The sequence below is a fragment of the Panthera leo genome, chromosome B1 (assembly GCF_018350215.1).
Source record: "Panthera leo isolate Ple1 chromosome B1, P.leo_Ple1_pat1.1, whole genome shotgun sequence".
In the NCBI taxonomy this organism is placed as follows: domain Eukaryota; kingdom Metazoa; phylum Chordata; class Mammalia; order Carnivora; family Felidae; genus Panthera; species Panthera leo.
The window spans coordinates 73780724-73799216 of record NC_056682.1 but is presented as its reverse complement, the minus strand read 5'-3'; the positions used below and the strand labels follow the sequence as shown (position 1 = coordinate 73799216).

The window sequence follows — 18493 nt, the reverse complement described above, 5'->3', positions numbered from 1 at the left end:
GTTCCTCCAGGAAGTAGCCACTGTAAAGAAGTGACACCTTGATGAGGTTATCGCTTCAGAGGCAACTTAGGTTATTGACGCCTGAATGGAAAGCTGTCAGGATGACACTGTAAACCTGAGATTCTTTTGAACCCGGGCAGGCCTCGAGTGTTGTCCCCTCCTCCCTAAAATCTGGCCATTCTCAACTGTCCTCCTGCGCAGTGCTGAAGGAACGGTGGTTGCTCCCTCTGGGGACAGCCGGCTGAGAACTGTGTTCTTCTCACACACCCAAGCCAGGCAGTTCCTGCACAGCCAGGCTGCCGTCCCTCCCAAGAACTTCCCGGCAGCGCCTCTGGGAGTGAGAGGTAGAGGGCACCCAAAGCTAGGTCCGAGCTAGACTAAGGGGTAGCAGGAGGCTCCAGGGCCACTGAAGTTGACTGCACGTGTGGGGGACGGTGTGGGGGAGTTGTAGTCCTGTCTGCCAACACCGTGTTCCCAGACACACGTCCATGTCCTCCATGCACATGGCTGGCAGATTTCGGGAGTTTCTTTCTCTGTCCTCTCATTCATTCCCTTGACACATGTGTTGCCTTTTGGTCTTCTTGGGGGTTCATTCCACTCATGCATAAATAGTACTTTGAAGCTCTCTTTTTTTTTTTTTTTAACATTTTAAGTAATTTCTACACCCAACATGGGGCTTGAACTTACAACCCTGAGACCAAGAATTGCATGCTGCACTGACTGAGCCAGCCAGTGCCCCAGTACATTGAAGCTCTTAGGAGGTATCTTCATAAAAGAGAGGGAGAAATTACCTATAAATTTCCAGTCTGATCAAGTAGCTCAGTTTTCTTCACAGAGTGTTTATTTCCAGAACCACTTTTAGATCAAGGGTATGCTTGGTATTGACAGTCTGAGCCCCAGCCAGGTGTAATCACCCATCCCGCAGGCAGAGTAGACACAGCTCATCCCTCACTGTTTCTTAAAGTCCTGTTATTGGTTGTAGTTAACTTCTTTCTTCTTGCTAGATGTGCAGAGGTAGCAGACCCTGACCGTGAACCTGGCCTTCTTCATAACTTCACTTATCTCCTTAGTAGACATGGCATCAAGTTGAAAATTGTTCGAATGAGGTATGACTTCTCCCTTCCTTCCTGCAGAGGGTTACTACCAGAAGACTGGCAAGAAGTGTGTGGAGAAGTCTTGCTCGGATTCCAGCTCCGACTGCGGCAGCTCCTCGGGCGGCGTTCGGGCCAGCCGTGGCAGCTGGGGCAGCTGGAGCAGCAGCAGCAGCAGCTCTGATGGGGACAAGAAGCCCGCGGTGGGCCGTCAGCACTTCCTGCCAGGCGGTGAGTCCTGGGAGTACACCCAGCCCTGGGAACGGCCCTCCCTCCTGCCCTGCCTCCCGCCTTCCCGCCTGTCCTCCCTCCCTCCCACCTGCCCTCCATCCTGTCCTCTCTCCCACCTGCCCTCCCTCCCTCCTGCTCTCCCTGCCACCTGCCCTCCCTCTTGTCCTCCCTCCCACCTACCCTCCGTCCTGCCCCTGCCTCCTGCCCTCCGTCCTGCCCCTGCCTCTCGCCCTCCCTCCTGTCTTCCCTCCCACCTGCCCTCCCTCCTGCCTCTGCCTCCCGCCTCCCCCCTGCCCTCCCTCCCATCTGTCCTCCCTCCTGGCCTGCTGCCTAGCCCAGTATGAGACCTGGATCTGTTTTCCAGGGCCTGGAGTACATGCGGGACTGCAGATTGGAGTGTTTACTTAGCTTTGGATTTCATTCACTCTTTTGTTCTTTCCTCCTTCCTTTCCCTCTCCCTAAATCATCATCATCATCATCACCATCATCACCATCATTTAATGTCTAACTTTGACACAGTTCAAAGAACTTTTGCATTCCTTTTTTCACTTGCAAGTTTTTATTATGGTAAAATATATATAACACAGAATTTACCATTTTTTAATTTTTTTTAACGTTTATTTATTTTGAGAGACACAGAGTGTGAGAGGGGGTGGGGCAGAGAGAGAGGGAGACATAGAATCCAAGCAGACTCCAGGCTCCAAGCTGTCAGCACAGAGCCTGACATGGGGCTCAAACTCACGAACCGCAAGATCATGACCTGAGCTGAAGCCGGCCACTTAACTGACTGAGCCACCCAGGCGCCCCCAGAACTTACCATTTTTAAATGTACCATTCAGTGGTGTTAAGTACACTCATATTGTGTAACCATCACCACCATCAAATTTTTCCATCACCCCAGACAGACTCTGCACCTTTATCTATCTATCTGTCTATCTATCTATCTAAGAGAGGGGGAGGGGGGAATCCCACGAAGGGCAGGCGGGGGGGGGGGGTGGAGAGAGAGAGAGAGAGAGAAGTGGGTCTCACCTGAAGCAGGGCTCGTGCTCACCCAGAGCTGGGCTTGAGCTAACCTGACACAGGGCTCGAACTCACAAACTGTGACATCATGACCTGAGCTGAAGTCAGATGCTTGACTGAGCCGCCCAGGCGCCCCACATCTCTGTACCTTTAAACAACAGCTGTCCATTCCTCACTTCCTGCAGCCCCTGGAAGCCTCACCTCTACTTCCTGTCCCCATGAATTTGACTACTCTGGTGTCTAAGTGGAATCACACGGTGGTCGTCCTTTTGTGTCTGGCTTATTTCCCTTGGCATAATGTCTTCAAGGGTCACCCATCCTTCTTTTTTAAGGCCAAATCATACTCTGTTGCATGCACATATCTCATTTTGATGGGCACTCGGGTTGTTTCGACGTTTTGGCTATTGTGAATAATGCTGTGAACATTGTGGCCTTCTCTTATTTTTGAGAAATTTGAGGATTTGGGAAAGGTCAGAGAATTAACTACTCTTACTTTCGCTATCTTTACCCTTGGGTTTGTTTTTGTTTTTAATAGTGCTTTGTAGTCTTTTCCACTTTGGCCTCCCCGAGTCACTGCCCACTGTCATGAACTTGGCACATGTTCTTTTAGTCCATATTTTATCTTACATTTATATATCCATCAACAAAGTATAGAATTATTGTTTTTAACTTACATAAGGGAAATCATACTTCAGTATATCATTCTGCATTTTGCTTCTTTCACTTAATGTTATTTTAAAGCTCTGTGTCTATATAAAGATGGAATTCATTCCTTTTCACTGTTATTTTCAGCTTAGTCTTTGTGTAAGGGTGAGATTGAGAAACTCACATTTGTGAGGCCTTTGTTCACCCATCACACTCACACTGCTCCCAAGTAACCCTGAGGGGCCAGGGCTGGTGTCCCCGTGCCAGTCTGAGATTTGAGGTCCCGGGCACAGAGAGGTTGGCAGCCTGTTCCACACCCCAGTTTGCTTAAACCCTGTCTCCTCCCCCCAAGACAGGCTGCTTCAAGCCATGGACCATTCCCTTCAGCAGCCTCCGGGCTGTCCTCTCTTCTCTGTCTCCCACCGGCAGCGAGACATATAAAAGAAGGTCTTGTCTGAGAGACCAGGGCCCTAGTAACCATAAAAACCTACAGAAAGCACCCACGCGTATTTTCAAGCTGCATTTCTCAGCCTTTCTTTCATTATCCTCTCCCTCCCCAGGAGCCTTTTGAGACACTGTTTTCTTAATGACCCCCCATAAAATTTTAATATCACTGATAGGCAGTGTTTATTACTGTGCAGTGTGCTTTAGGGATAAAGAGATAAGATCTTCTCAACCCCCAAGAAACTCAGCAGTCCTGCCCCCCTCTAGGAGACACTGTCGCCCACATGGAGACACACAGGCTCAGATGAAGGCAGGCAGGTACAGGCGCTTTGATAGCGGGATATGTTTGGCCTGAGGAAGCTTGAGTTCCACAGCCTACACCAAGCCCAGCTCCATCCACCACTGAAGACAAAGTTTGCCTGATGATGCAAACATAAGATTCTGAAAAATCGGTCCTTACTAACAAAAAATAGAAATGCAGTTTTGCTCGGGGGAAAGGCTGAGAGAGCAAGATGACAAAAATTATTCATAGTGTTTCTGTACAGTGGCTTAATATGTAGTTTACAAGTTGTTTGAGGGTTACGTACTGTCAGAAAAATGTCCCCAGCATAATTGTGGTGTAAAAGACCATAAGGACAACATATATGTGAAGCATGACCCCAATTTTATATGTATGCGTACACATAAAAGAGATTGTAAGGAAATATATCTAAATGTTGAATGGCAGTATAATTGCAGGTGACTTCTGTTTTTCTTCTTCCTTCCTTCCTTCCTTCCTTCCTTCCTTCCTTCCTTCCTTCTTTCTTTCGTTTATTCATTTTTGAGACAGAGAGAGACAGAGCATGAATGGGGGAAGGTCAGAGAGAGAGGGAGACACAGAATCCGAAACAGGCTCCAGGCTCCGAGCTGTCAGCACAGAGCCCGACGCGGGGCTCAAACTCACGGACCGCAAGATCATGACCTGAGCCAAAGTCGGACGCCCAACCGACTGAGCCACCCAGGCACCCCCTGTTTTTCTTCTTTAAACTTACGTTTATTTTCATAGATTTCTTACAGTAAATATGTATTACTTTTATAAATTGCAGGGATCTATTTATATAGCAAGATTTCTTTTATCAGAAAAACCCCTATGAGAAAGTTACATGATATTAATGATTTCAGCTTTTTGCCAAAATTAAAACACCATTAATCCAAAATTCATAAATTTAAGTGTTGAATTTCAGTAACTTTTCAATGAAGATAAATATAATAGAGATTTTTTTTAATGTTTATTTTTTGAGACAGAGAGTGCAAGTGAGTGAGGGGCAGAGAGAGAGGGGGATAGAAGATCTGAAGTAGACTCTGTGCTAACAGCAGAGAGTCCGATGTGGGGCTTGAACTCACGAACTATGAGATCATGACCCGAGCCGAAGTCGGATGCTTAACCGATTGAGCCACCCAGGCACCCCTATAGTAGAGATTTTTTAAAAATAAAATCACTGAGGGGTGCCTGGGTGGCTCACTCGGTTAAGCATCTGACTTCGGCTCAGGTCATAATCTCACGGTTCATGGGTTTGACCCCGACATCAGGCTTTGTGCTGACAGCTCAGACGGAGCCTAGAGCTTGCTTCCGATTCTGTCTCCGTCTGTCTCTGCCCCTCCCCCACTCACACTCTGTCTCTGTCTCTCTCTCTCTCTCAAAAATAAATAAATGTTGGGAAAAATTTAAAAGAATAAAATAAAATTACTGAATGTGAAAATCATTTTAAAGTGAGAACTTGCTCATTAAGGGTTGGAGATATTAGCCATCTGCTCTTTAATACATAATACAGTTGAATTACATGTGTAAAACATAATGATAATGTTTTTGTTTTTATGCAGGAGACAATGTTTCCCAAAATGACTTTCCTTCAGAAACTCCCATCTCCTTGAATCTTTCTCATAACATCTGCAATCCCACGTGAGTTTTTAATTTCCTAGCTTTGACGGTGTGTTGTAGGTACTGCTTTTCCTGTCACTGCTTCTTCCTTGTACTTGGTTCTGCGGGTGAAAATAGGAAAACTTTTTAAGGATGTGGGAAAATACAGCCCAATTTTGCTCATCATTCAGGAGGCAGGATCCTCCCGAGGAAACACATTTCATGATCTCTGGGGTGCCCAGTGACGTAGCCACATTGGAACACATCTCGTTCCTGAAAGCAGACAGAGAAACTGCAGTAGTTGTAGGGATTGGAGTCATCAACGCTTTGCTACAACTTGAAATAAAACTGGACGCCCATGACTTAGGGAAGTTTGCAAGACCCCAGCAGCTACCCCCATGATAACAATTCTGCTGTGTGATGCTTGCCACCGCATGGGACAAAATCAACAAGTGGCTTTTATTGAGTGGGAGAAGAGGAGGGTACGCAGCCGGCAGAGGTTTTCAGAGTGGGCATGTGATCACCTTTCCTTAGGCGCTGGTCACATAGTGAGAGGACAGGAGGCTGTCATTAAAACTAAATTGATGGGGTTGTAAAGAAGGAAACTCAGCATAGGAGACAAAGCTGTCTGTGAACTGTTTTGCTAGAGGTAGGAAGTAAATTAGGGATTAATTCTTGCTGCTGGCTGGTGGTGGGCTGATGGTGAATCTGCAGTTCACCTTAGCTACCTTAGTTAAACTTGTTTTGTTGTTTATTTAAGAAAGGCTCTGCTGGGTCTTGGGAATTTACTATTCCTCAGCCCTTTTCTGGCCGTGTACCATTGTGTGTCTAGTATTTTATGTTTCTTGTGGGAAGAATGTCTGTAAAAACTCAGTGAACAAATTTGGTATGTCCTTGTACAGAAGAAATGAGTAGATCCTCATTCTCTCACTTTCTCCACAGAAACGTGAATAATGTCCCACGGTATGCAGAACCTCCCTGTCCCAGCCTTCCTGCCAGGCCTGCAGGTGTCGAAGAAGATAAAGGTGAGGCGCATACGCTTGGAGCAGACAGCAGCCAGGTGCTCCACACTGCAGGTCGGGGAGCTTGCCAAGACAGGCAGGTCGGGTGGGGCCGGGGCTTCGCCCAGCGCCCTCTTGTTCAAGCCATGTCACTGGGCTTTCGTGCGTTGGGAATGTACCTGCCCTCTGGACTGGCTTCATTGAGGTCTCTGACTTGGGCTGCCCCCTCGTTTAGAGCCAGGGTACAGGTGCCCTGTGGCCCGAGTATAGCACGGGGTGCTTTGCAGGGGACTACTGCTATGTGTGGTCCACCTTTGCCTGTCTGAGGTAACAGAGAAATAGAGAAAGCAAAGGTAAGCTCTGGTTGGACAGCATGCCATGGGTCAAGTCCAGGCACCTGAGCCTGCTTCCACCTTTCCCACTCTCTCCCTGTCCTCCCTGCCTCCCCATGTCTTAGAAGTCCTTTAACCTGGCCTCGCAGCCTCAGTGACCAGCCTCGCTCCCTTTACGCGACCTGAGACCAGGAGCTGAGCTCCTGCAGGCTACCCCCAGGTGGGGAAGACAGCGTCCCAGGGGTGTGGAAATGATGTGAGTGGGAGGGAAAACCAAACCCCGCTCCCTCCTGGGGTCTCTGTAGGACGTTAACTCCAGTCTCCCTCATTTTTCTTCTCCAGTTCTCTTTGTTACCTCTCTTGGCTCTTGTCTTGTGTCTCCTGTTTTCTTCTAGTGCCTGCTTCCCACGTGATTAGGGTCAGGAACCGTGGCAGGATAAACCTGATGTTCACTCCCGTGGCATCATTTAGCTTTAACGCATGTGCTTGCTTTTGCTCATATAAATGAGACTAGATTTGAAAACTCCTCTATGCATTGGAGCCAACTCTGAAAGCATAGGCTTCTGTGCTGTTCTTTGGATACATTTTGGACTTGCTGTTGTTGCATTGTCATTAGAAATAAATTATTTGTGAGTTGGATCCAATTACTAATCCAATAAAATAAGTGTTTTCAATTAAAAAAAACTCTTGAATTCAGTAATGTTGCTGAAGCAAGACTTGGACAAAATTTAGGTGGTACTACCTTTTTTCTTTAAGGTAGTAGACAAGATAAGATTTAGTTGATGGGGAAAAATAAAAACTGTCAAACAGATATGCCTTAAAATGGTATTCTGTCTGTATCTGTCTGTATGTGTTGTCAGGTGGAGACTTACATGTTGTCTAGAGTCTTAATCTGTTTTTTTGCATGTGTGTATGTTTCAAGTGCCTTTTACCTTGTTCTTGGTGTTAATAATCTGCAAGTACTTTTGTTTATTTTATTTTAGAGGGAGAGAATGGGGAAGGTACAGAGGAGAGAGAGAGAGAGAGAGAGAGAGAGAGAGAGAGAACCTTAAGCAGGCTCCATGCTCTGTGTGGAACATGATGCGAGGCTTGATCCCATAACCCTGGGATCATGACTTGAGCCGAAATCAAGAGTCAGATGCTTAACCAACTGAGCCACTCAGGCACCCCTGCAATTAGTTTTGAATCACCTGTTATAGTCCTTGGTTGGATCCTCAAGTCACTAGAGAATTAGATCTTGCTCAGAGTGACTGTCTGCAGAGCACTGGCCCCATCTCCTTCTGCCGTCCCTGCCCTTCCTCACACAGCTGCTTTTTGCCCAGCCCCAGTTCCCCCATCCTCGTTACAGTCTCTCCGTTGCTACCTCCTTTCACTGCAAACACCTTGCAAAACCACATTCAGGGTTCTGCCAGGTTCTGCGGCTTCTCTGCCGGCTGCAGTGCCAGTGAGCGAGGCTGGAGAACAGTGGGCAGAAGCACACACAGCAGCCACTGCTCTGTACGTCCACAGCCCTCGCTTCACGTGACCCCATGGCTGCGACTCTCTGGGCCCTTATCTGTTCCCTCCTCTGTGCTCATACTTCCAGTGCTTTCTGCCTCGTCCTCCTAGCTGATATTGCTTGGTGTTTCCCTGGGAAGGAAAGAGACAGTTGGAGGCCTTCGGAAGGCTCCCACTGCCCCGTCCATGCACCACCAGTCGCAACATCTTCTGCTCCTTCCTGTTTCAACCTGTTGAATTATCAGTGCGGTGCTCCTCCCCAAGGCTCTTGTTTCAGTGCATTGCCCATCCCTCTGCCATCAGCTGGTTTTCTCTGGGGGTCATTCCATCAGCTGTGATACTTCCCACCTTTAAAAAACCAACAGCCCAAACCCTCTCTCTCAACCCCCTTCTCTAGCTACGTCGTGCCTCTCTTTGGGGGAACTTCTTAGAAGAGTAGTCTGTGCTTGCTATCAGATTCCTTTCCTCCTCTTCTCTGAAACTGGCTGTGCTCCACCACTCCCCCAAGACACGGTCTGCAGGGGCCCTAGCGGTTTCCATGCTGTGAAGTCCCACACTTCTCAGTCTTCCCATCTCCATGGTGACCTATTGCAGACTTTAGACGTTCTGCTCTGGCCCTTAAGTTTTAGGGTTTCCGATTCAGTACCCCCGGCCTGTCATGCCACCTTGTGCTGTCTCTGTGCACAGTCCTGTGGTGGTCTCATCCATCTGCAAACCTAAGTGCTCCCTCCACCCTGATGACTCCCACATTTGCACCTTTAGCCTGGGCCTCTCTCCTGAATGCCACTGTCTTATAGCCAACTGCCGTTTGACATCTGTACTTGGGGATGCAGCGGGTATCCCAGTGCTTGGCCTCCCTCACTCCTGCTCACCTTACAGCCTTCCCATTTGGTCTTTCTTGTTGCTCAGGCCAGAAATCTTGACTTGTTTTTCTTGTCGCCCACCCATGATCTGTTGTCTTCTGTTCGTCTTCTGCCTTCCAACCAGGATCTGACTGCTTCTCCTCACCTCCACCATAATCACCCTGGTCCAGGCCATCATTGTTTCTCTCTTGGGCTGTCACGATAACTTCCTGACAGATCTCCCTGCATCTGCTCTCACCTTGCCATCTAATTTCTTTTTAATTTTCTCTTTTTAAATTGAGGTTTAATTGACTTATACAGTGTACAATGTAATGATTTGATATGTGTGTATATTGCAAAATGATCACAGTAAGTCTGGTTAACAACCATCAGTGCCTTACCATCTGTTTTTAACACGGCAGCCTTAGTGACCATGTTAACATAAGTCATAGCCTTTCTCTGTCCAGAACTGGGGAGGATCTGAGAAGGTTACCCAACTTACAAGTTAACCAATTAGTGTACCACATTTTTATAGATACTGGCAGAAGACAGGAGACTTCTGGGTCAGGCACAGAGGACGTTTAGCACAATGAATGGCATGTACATGGATGTATTTATGGCAGGTCCTGGCCTGCAGTCCCATGGGTGATGCAGGTGGGCCCGGGTGGCCACCTGCATGGGCTCTGGGTGCAGGACAGGAACCCTGAGCTTAGGGAACCCAAGTGTTTTATAATAGTCAGGAAACACTGTATTTATTTTGTTGAATGTTAAAGAAGCTTGCCCCTTGGGGCGCCTGGGTGGCTCAGTCGGTTGAGCAACCGACTTCGGCTCAGGTCATGATCTTACGGTTTGTGAGTTCGAGCCCTGCATCGGGCTCTATGCTGACAGCTCAGAGCCTGGAGCCTGTTTCAGATTCTGTGTCTCCCTCTCTCTCTGCCCCTCCCCCACTCGTGCTCTGTCTCTGTCTGTCTCAGAAATAAATAAAAACATTAAAAAAAAAAAAAAAAAAAAAAAGAAGCTTGCCCCTTGCTCCAAAGAGAAAGAGACCTTATCTCTCTCCTGAGGCTTTGCTTAGTAAACATCCTTGGAAAGGTAGGTCAGAACATAGGCAGCTAGCTTCCTGCTTGCAGGAAGTACAGAAAAGACACCCATAGAAAATTGTCTCACAACAATATACACACCCCTTGTTGCTGCGTAGCCTTGGCTTCTGGTCCGTTTTCTCATGCATACATCACTCCTTAAGTGGTTCTCGATTACTCTGACAGAAGGTGGGGCCACATCTTTTAATTTGACTATGATGATATAGCCTGCAACTTGACCTACAGGAAAATGTCTGGGTGAGTCTGTCCCCCACACCCTGGCCAGTGAGTTAGCGCTGACCTGAACGCCTTCCAGAGCCAAGCTGGTGTTGTGGTGTCTTTGATCATTTCAGCTAATGTTAGGAAACAAATCTCATACCATCTTTGCTGATTGGATGGCTCCCTCGTAGTGATTACTGCCTACAGGATGTGCATAAACAGCAAGTTATCCTTCAGGGACATCTCCCTGAATAACCAAGAGCATCCTCATCTCTGAGAGATCTCCACAGTCATAGGAAAGCTACGTGATCTACTGGTGACTGGCACGAGAAGTACCGTTCTGGGGGTACACACATTGCCCTGGGAAGAAGGTGTCATTTACAGTTGCTACCCCTGCCCCGCCCCCGCTTCCCCCCCTTGTCCCCCTGCCCTGGCAATAGGACCTGATCATTCAGGGAATACAGGTTGGCAGTGTCTCAAGTGTGGCCTGACTGGCCAGTAAACCTTTGGGTTCCCAATTCAGTTTTGAATAATTGAGTCTAGTCTTTCTTTGTGGAGGTTCTGCCTACGTGCAGATAGCCCAGGCTGTCCCATTGATGGATGCCACCAGCTGATGGCATCTGTCCATCCATCCATACCACAAATGACTGAGCGCTGATAATGGCAGTGAAGGCAGGAGACAGCCGGAGATGCTCAAGTGCTTTGCACGGAGGGGGCAGGAGCCAGTCCATCCCCTGGAAACGTCAAGGGAGAAGATGACCAGTTGAGGTCAGAACTGTGTGATGTAATTTGGCGGACTCGGCAGTCACATTTAAGGCCCTAACAACAGTTTGGAAGAGCCGTACCAGGACATTTTCCTCCCTGAGAAAGACTCCAAGGGCAATTCTGAAAAAGAGGGATCATGAATGTCCTCCTGTTCTCTGTACCTCCTGAGACCTAAGGCACTCCCTCCCCGGGTGCTGAGGTTTTCCTCCTCCATCACCATAGAATCCTTGTCTCTCATCACAAGAGCTGTAACTGTAACAGTGACTTTTTTTTTTTTTTTTTTTTTTTACAACAAAACCGTACTTGTACCACCTTTTGTCCATAAGGGTCAAGGCATTATTTTAAATGTTTATTTATTGCGAGAGAGAGCGGGAGAGAGGGGAAGAGGGAGAGAGACAGAATCCCAAATAAGCTGCTCATTATCAGCACAGAGCCCAATGTGGGGCTTGAACCCATGAGCTATGGGATCATGACCCGAGCCAAAGGTGGATGCTTAACTGACTGAGCCATGCAGGTGCCCTGGGTCAAGGCATTTTTTATGAAACTTACAGGGATCCATATGTTCCCCCACTTGGGCCTGTATGGGCCGTGTAGGGGACTCTGAGCAGTGTACCCATCCACGTGATTAATATCCTTATGGTCCAGGATCCCCTCAGTCTAACAAGAGAATCCAGGTGACTGGACCAGAAATAAGTGTGAAGCCACTCAGCCCCCTATTGGCTGGACTGACACCAGAGTGTCTACCCCCCAGCTCAGCCTAAGGTTGCTATTAGGGCAAAAAACGAGTGTCACATGTCTAGAAGTGGTCGGGGCAGAATTGTGGATGTTCAGAACAGATCTCTGTATCCCACTTGCCCCACACCCCTTTAGTCCTGTTTCATACCCAGGAAGCAGCCAAGGGCCAGTGATCCCTTTCTGGGCACAGGTCCAGTCAGTACTAAACTGCCTTACATAAGTATGTAGACCAGGGGAGGTGAGGAATTAGGGTCAGAAACCTGTTTGGGTTGAACTGGAGGAGGCTGTTCCAAGCCCAGCCATCCCAGGTGTCTGTCGGTAGGGAGTATAGAAGGACCACCAAATGCCTTTGACTCTCGACCCACTGCTGAGTGGCTTTGGTCGGGATAGCTGTCCTGATCAGGTTACTTTCAGGGGCTGCAGTGATGTGGCTGTGCCGGCTGGTTGATGAACAGCAGCACTGTAACCAGAAACGTGTCAGCAGTGGGGAGGCAGCAGTAATGGCCTGGAGACAAGGCTCAGGGTCCAGCGTGGTCCATGTGCCAGGAGTGGGTGACAGCAATGCTCAGTATGATGTGGCCCACCCCAGCTCGAGGCAGCTGTGATGAGTCTGGCTGGCAGTGGTAGTCCTGCATCCTAAACAAGTGGTTTCTTCCCTCTGTGCATTTGTGATGCTGGAAGTGCTCCCACATCCGATATGACAGGCAGCAGTCCTGGTCGTCTGGGTGTGCAGCTTGATTCCAGGCTGCCTTCCTCAGGATACCCTACCCGAGTGGCTCAGATGATTTAATTGGAAGCCAACATTTGTTTCCCCATTTCACATCCCTAAAGCAAAGTGTCTTTTAATCTGCCAGTTAGTAGCTTTCCAAGTGACAGACCAGTAGCTAGGCTATTAGCAATAGCTTGTGTCAGTAAAAGCACAACTCAGTTCATCAAGAGAAGAGCTGGCTTTGAGAGTTCCACCCTGGGTCTGTGCCTGACCAGAGGGGCCATATTCATTTTCAGTGCTGCAGAGTGGATGCTGGGGCGGACAGCTGCTAGAGCCCAGTGAGCACTATCCGGTTTCAGCTTAGTCTGACCATCAGTGAGCCACACCCAGGCATTTAGGGGAACCTCAGTGAGTTGTAGGCCCCACTGAGCCAGCAGCGTTGCTTCAGGTAGTAGAGTGGGAGGTACAATTTCCCTAGAGGGACAGCCTCCATTTCCTCCACATAAAGCTGAGGGAGGGCTGAGGCCAAGCCAGCTACATGAATATCACCATGTTTGCATCAATTCCCCTGGGTCCTACATGGATATCTGTGTGCATACTGGGTTATGTTACAGGAAGGAACCCTGAGCTTAGGGAACCCATATGTTTTATAATGGGCAGTAAGCATACCTGCCTTTTGCTCCAGAGGGAGGCTGTATATAGGTTGCACGGCTTTTGGTTACCAAACATCCTTGAGAAGATAGTCCAGAATAAAGGCATTCAGGGCCTCCACCTGCAAGATGTACAGAAATGTGAGAAACTGGTAGAGACTTGTCTCCTGGTAGTCACTAAGCTCAGAACCTTCTAACAGCTCCCCATACCATCCAAAGTAAATGCCCCCATCCTTAAATTGGGGAGCCCACAAACTCTGCACTCTCTGGCTCTCAGTCATCTCTGTGACCTCATCCCCCACTACTCTCCTTGCTGGCCACACCGGTATCCTTGCTGTTCTGAACTCACCAGGAGCCTTTACAGAAAGTGCTATTCCCCCTGCCTGGAGCCTCCCCCATCCCCCCGGTTTCTTACCTTATTCACATCTTCCACCCATCAGATATTCCCTTAGTGAGGCCTTTCATTACCCTGTTTAAAATTGCTGTTGGGGCCCCTTGGGTGGCTCAGTCGGTTAAGCATTTGACTCTTGATTTTGGCTCAGGTCATGATCTCATGGTTTGTGGGGTTGAACCCTGCTTTAGGCTCTGTGTTGATAGCACAGAGCCTGCTTGAGATTCTCTCTCTCTGTCCTTCCCCACTTGTGCTCTCTCTCAAAATCAAGTAAACATTTAAAAATAAATAAAATTGCTGTTTATCTGCATAGCACTTAGACCACCTGCCATATTCTCCTTCTTCCTTTTTCGTTTGTCTCTGTCCACTTGAATGTAAACTTGTCCACTGCTGTGTCCTTGACATCGAAAATGGGGCCTTACAGAGAGCAGGCCCTCAAATACTTGTGAATTATTACAGTGATCTTGTAATCCAGGTCAGGAGACAGTCCTATACCGTCCGAAGTGAAGGTTAAAGCACATGCCATCTTTCTACTTCATATCTTAAAAGTATATCCTGAAAGGGGTTGGGGAAAATAGAAGTGATCGGCATGTGTGGGTGATATTCAGGGAGTGTTTTCTTGAAGGAGAGAAGGGAAGTTGAGCTGGTCCTGCAAGGAGGGTGGGATGAAGGCCAAGGGGGAAGAAGGTAGACTGAGAGGCCTTGTTCTCTTCCTTAGGTCTTTACCCACCTGGAGACCTATGGCCCACGCAGCCCATGTGTGTGACAAGCAGCTACAACTGTGCCGTGGAGAACAGCATGCCTGGCGTGATGCAGGGCCCCGCCCCCGTGCATAATAGGTACAGCTCTCTCCTCTGGTCCTTGCCTTGCTTAGCCTAAGGGCTTGCCTTTAGGCAGGCCTTACACAACTGGGGGCCAGGCTTCTTCCCCAGTGCACCTTAGCTGGGTGTTTCCTGCCTTTTGGAGTCGCATTGTGATGTCTCAGAAAATAACAAAGCACGGATTGAGAGAAACATGAAAGGAAATAAAAATAACAAAGCTGTTGGTCACATAATTACCTTCCTTTTTAAGTTGGAAAGACGGATCTATTAAGAGAGGCAAGTCTGAAAAAACAATCACTCAGAATTTCTACCACCTAGCAGAGAAAAGACTTCCATTTTTCCATGGTGTTCATCATGAACATGTTTAAAGTGTTAAGAAAGCTCAAATAATTTGAGAATTGAAAAGTAGTTACATTATAGCAGTTTTTTAATTTGCTGTTGGATATTAATGGCATTCAATTATGAAAACTTGAGAAAATGTTGCTATCTGTGTTTAATCACAGAATCTGTTTGAAGTTTTCTTTTTTGGTTCAGCTTGTTACAGTGGTATTTACTTCCTTCTATCTATAATGAGAATCCAGTTTGTAACAGTGATTGAAGTATCTATCATGATCATAGTCTCTATGGTTGTGATTTATGTAAGGTGAGTGCTGGCCTTGCTTTGAGCAAAGGTGGATATTTTATAACACAACCGTCAGGTGTTTGCTGAGACCCTCAGGGTAGCACGGTCACTCTTCCAGAGTGCTCATAAAGCCATGGCCTTGGATCCTGCCTCTGGTTAGACTTCACAAACCTGGTTATAAAGGAAGTGTGCTCCTAGTTCCGACCGTCCAACCTGCAAGGCTGTGTCATTGATGATGAGCATTCAGTTAGTAAGTCTTTGATCCTGTGACTTGAGAAAGTACAACTTTTATCTTGCAAAATTGAGGAATTAGCAGTGATTAGGATGCTGGGCAATAAAATCGGTTTCCTTTCTTTACTTGATCTTTTGACATCCTATTTCTGAGACTACACCTCTTGTTTTTTGTAGCAGTTTCATTGATTGGAGTGCGACTTGTGAAGGCCAGTTCCCCAGTGTGTACTGTCCGTTGGAACTGAATGATTATAATGCCTTTCCGGAAGGTAAAAGCTATTCGAACAATCCCAGTGCCATTCTTTTACTCTCAGAAAGTCAAAGCAGAAAGTCTGTCTAAGGTTGAAGTCTAAGGTCTAAGTCTGTCTAAGGCACTAATTGCAGAAGAGTACCTTTTTGAAAACAACTGATATAGTTGGTGTAGAACGTTCTTTAGTTTCAGGTGTACAACATCATGATTCCATATTTGTAAATATTGGGAAGTGATCGCCACAGTAAGTCTGGTTACCATCTGTCACTGTACATTGTTACAAAGGTTTTCTCTTGTGATGAAAACCTTCAGGGTCTCTCCTGGCGACTTGCAAATACACAGTACAGTGTTGTCTGCTATCCTCACCATGCCAGCACATTGTCTCTCCAGGGCTGGTTCATCTTCTAACTGGGAGTTTGTGCCTCTTAAGCACCTTCACCCATTTCACATACACCCCACTCCCCACCAGCCCCGACCCCTGCCTCTGACAACCACCAGTCTGTTCTCTGCGTCCGTGAGCTTGGTTTTTTTATTGTTGTTATTTGTTTGTTTGTTAAGAATGTGCCCTTGGGGCGCCTGGGTGGCGCAGTCGGTTAAGCGTCCGACTTCAGCCAGGTCACGATCTCGCGGTCCGTGAGTTCGAGCCCCGCGTCAGGCTCTGGGCCGATGGCTCAGAGCCTGGAGCCTGTTTCCGATTCTGTGTCTCCCTCTCTCTCTGCCCCTCCCCCGTTCATGCTCTGTCTCTCTCTGTCCCAAAAATAAAATAAAAAACGTTGAAAAAAAAAAAAAAAAAAAAAAAGAATGTGCCCTTAACAGTGAGCAGCCGTGGAGAACGACCTTACAGGAAGCTGCTGAGTGGCTTCATGTGGGTTCAGTTGTGCATGCCTCCCATGTATAGTTTTATATGGCCTCGAAAAGCCCTTTCAACCTGGATGTCTGGGGGCTTCTACAGATAACTCTAAACTAGTTAGCCCTTCCCATTTGGTAGAACTGGGTCATTTGGATCTATGTGGACCTAAGATTGTAGATGATCCATTGGGAGGCTGAGGCTTTAGATGTTTGCTGAACTTTTGAGGCAGGCAAGCCCCTTGTGAAATGTGAGCATTTATGGGCTTGTTCCTCAGCAAGTCCTGACTCTTCTGCCCCTGGGTGGTGCTGCAGAAGGAAGGAACAGAGCTAGGAGGGGAAATTCTGGGAAATTACAGATGCTTGGGCTCAAGCATCGGTAATAGTAAACAATAAGAGCTATGCAAAAAGATAAACTGCAGAGTGTTCTGATTCTACGTTACAGCCTGATCATGATTTCTCATGCCTTTTCAGGGAAGGTGTTAAGCAGTATATTAGATGTACTTCCCCCATTGTAATGTATGCGTTGCTCCATGCTAACCACTGGGGGGTGCTGTGGTAACTTTCTTCCTGTGCTGGTGGGGCTTGTGGTCATGACAGCAGCACCCTGTGAGCCGGTCAGTCGTGCTTTCTTCTGTTTCAGTTACCTGCGGCCAGCCACCATCCAGAAGCAGATGATCCTCCCCCTGACCCCTGACGTATTGTCAGAAGGTCGACACTAGCCTAACACTATGTCACAATGTCTGTCCTTTACCTCACCTCATCTCCCTACATGGGCATTTTATGATCTCCTATCATCACAAGAAGGGTGACTATGGTACCGTAAGATCTTTTGAGAGGGAAGGAGAAAAAGAAAGCACATTCACATAACTTTTGTTATAATTTTTCTATTTTATTAGTTATTGTCATTAATTTCTTACTGTACCTAGTTAGTACATTAAACTTTACCATAACTGTTTATGTATAGAAAAAAACACATATAGGTTTCGGAAGCATGAGGTTAGCATGACAGGTAATAAAGGAAAATGTTGAGGACTAGTAAGACTCTCGACATGATTCCAGTCTGCGGTAGTGTTTATTAGAAAGATTCCCATCACATTGTCAAATACAGAACATCAAGTCCAGAGGAAGACCTTCCTCACTGAGGGCTTCCCAGGTAGTATATCTGATAAATAGTTTTAACCCTGAGAATGACAGTGGCCCTCCTGGTCCACATGGGGTGAGTATTTATACCTGTCTTTGACTTGTCAATATAGTAAGGCCTTGAAAGTTTTTGGCCCAAGAGTAAGAATGCAGATCTTGCCATAAAAATGTTTACCTGTGTTGTTGTCTCCCATTCTTTGTAGAAAACATGAATTACCCCAATGGCTTCCCTTGTCCTGCCGAAATTCAGACAGATGTTATGGATCACAACTCTCAGTCTACCTGGAGTCCCCCGCCCAATATGCCGACTGCCTGGGGACATGCCAGTCTCCTCAATTCTCCGGTTAGTGCTGTGACCCTGGGGCATTTGCACGTTCCTTCTGGTGTTGCTTTAATCCTTGTCTCCCTTAATTTCAGAGTTAGGTTCAGATCAGCCAAAGCCTGGCTTGGTTCCTGTAGATCACAGAAGTCAGGGTGATGGTCTGTAGATAAAATTGAATTGGGGCCAGGAAGCCCTCCGTGACTGGGTCCTGAGGGCTTCCTGCCTGTCAGCACCCTTCTGAGCCTAAAAGTCCCACACCTTCTTCCTTTCACATCCATTCAAGACACTAATTTTTCTTTTTTAACATTTATTTATTTTTTAGAGTGAGACAGAGCACAAGTGGGAGAGGGACAGAGAGAGGGGGAGTATACAGAATCTGAAGCAGGCTTCAGGCTCTGAGCTGTCAGCACAGAGCCCGACGTGAGGCTTGAACTCACGGACCCCTAGATCATGACCTGAGCCAAGTCAGACGTTTAACTGACTGAGCCACCCAGATGCCCCTCAAGACAGTTCTTATAGATTGAGGGCATTTGACCTGTGTGGGTCCTTCCTTGGGTTGAAAATAAGTTTATTCCAGTTAGATGAGGATTTCACATCACTCCATTTGAGAAAAATGGAGTCGAAGCAACCCAGATGGTTGAGAATATTAATAACTTACAAGTATCTTGGATTGCTACCACTGTGGTGTCCACTGGTAAGCATTCGACCTT

The 18493-nt window shown here is 47.3% G+C and overlaps 1 protein-coding gene across 3 annotated transcripts in view; it reads left to right on the top strand.

Annotated features, from left to right (window-relative positions):
- TMEM131L (transmembrane 131 like) overlaps positions 1-18493 on the top strand; it is a 169361-nt gene that overhangs the window by 149938 nt on the left and 930 nt on the right. Inside the window, exons 29-34 of one of the 3 annotated variants that reach the window (XM_042935265.1) lie at positions 1134-1322; positions 5292-5370; positions 6271-6353; positions 14267-14387; positions 15403-15491; positions 17665-17804. In XM_042935265.1, the coding sequence (XP_042791199.1) occupies positions 1134-1322; positions 5292-5370; positions 6271-6353; positions 14267-14387; positions 15403-15491; positions 17665-17804 (701 nt within the window). Of the gene's footprint in view, positions 1-1133; positions 1323-5291; positions 5371-6270; positions 6354-14266; positions 14388-15399; positions 15492-17664; positions 17805-18493 lie in introns of all 3 variants that reach the window. The other 2 variants (XM_042935264.1, XM_042935267.1) reach the window with 2 other exon arrangements.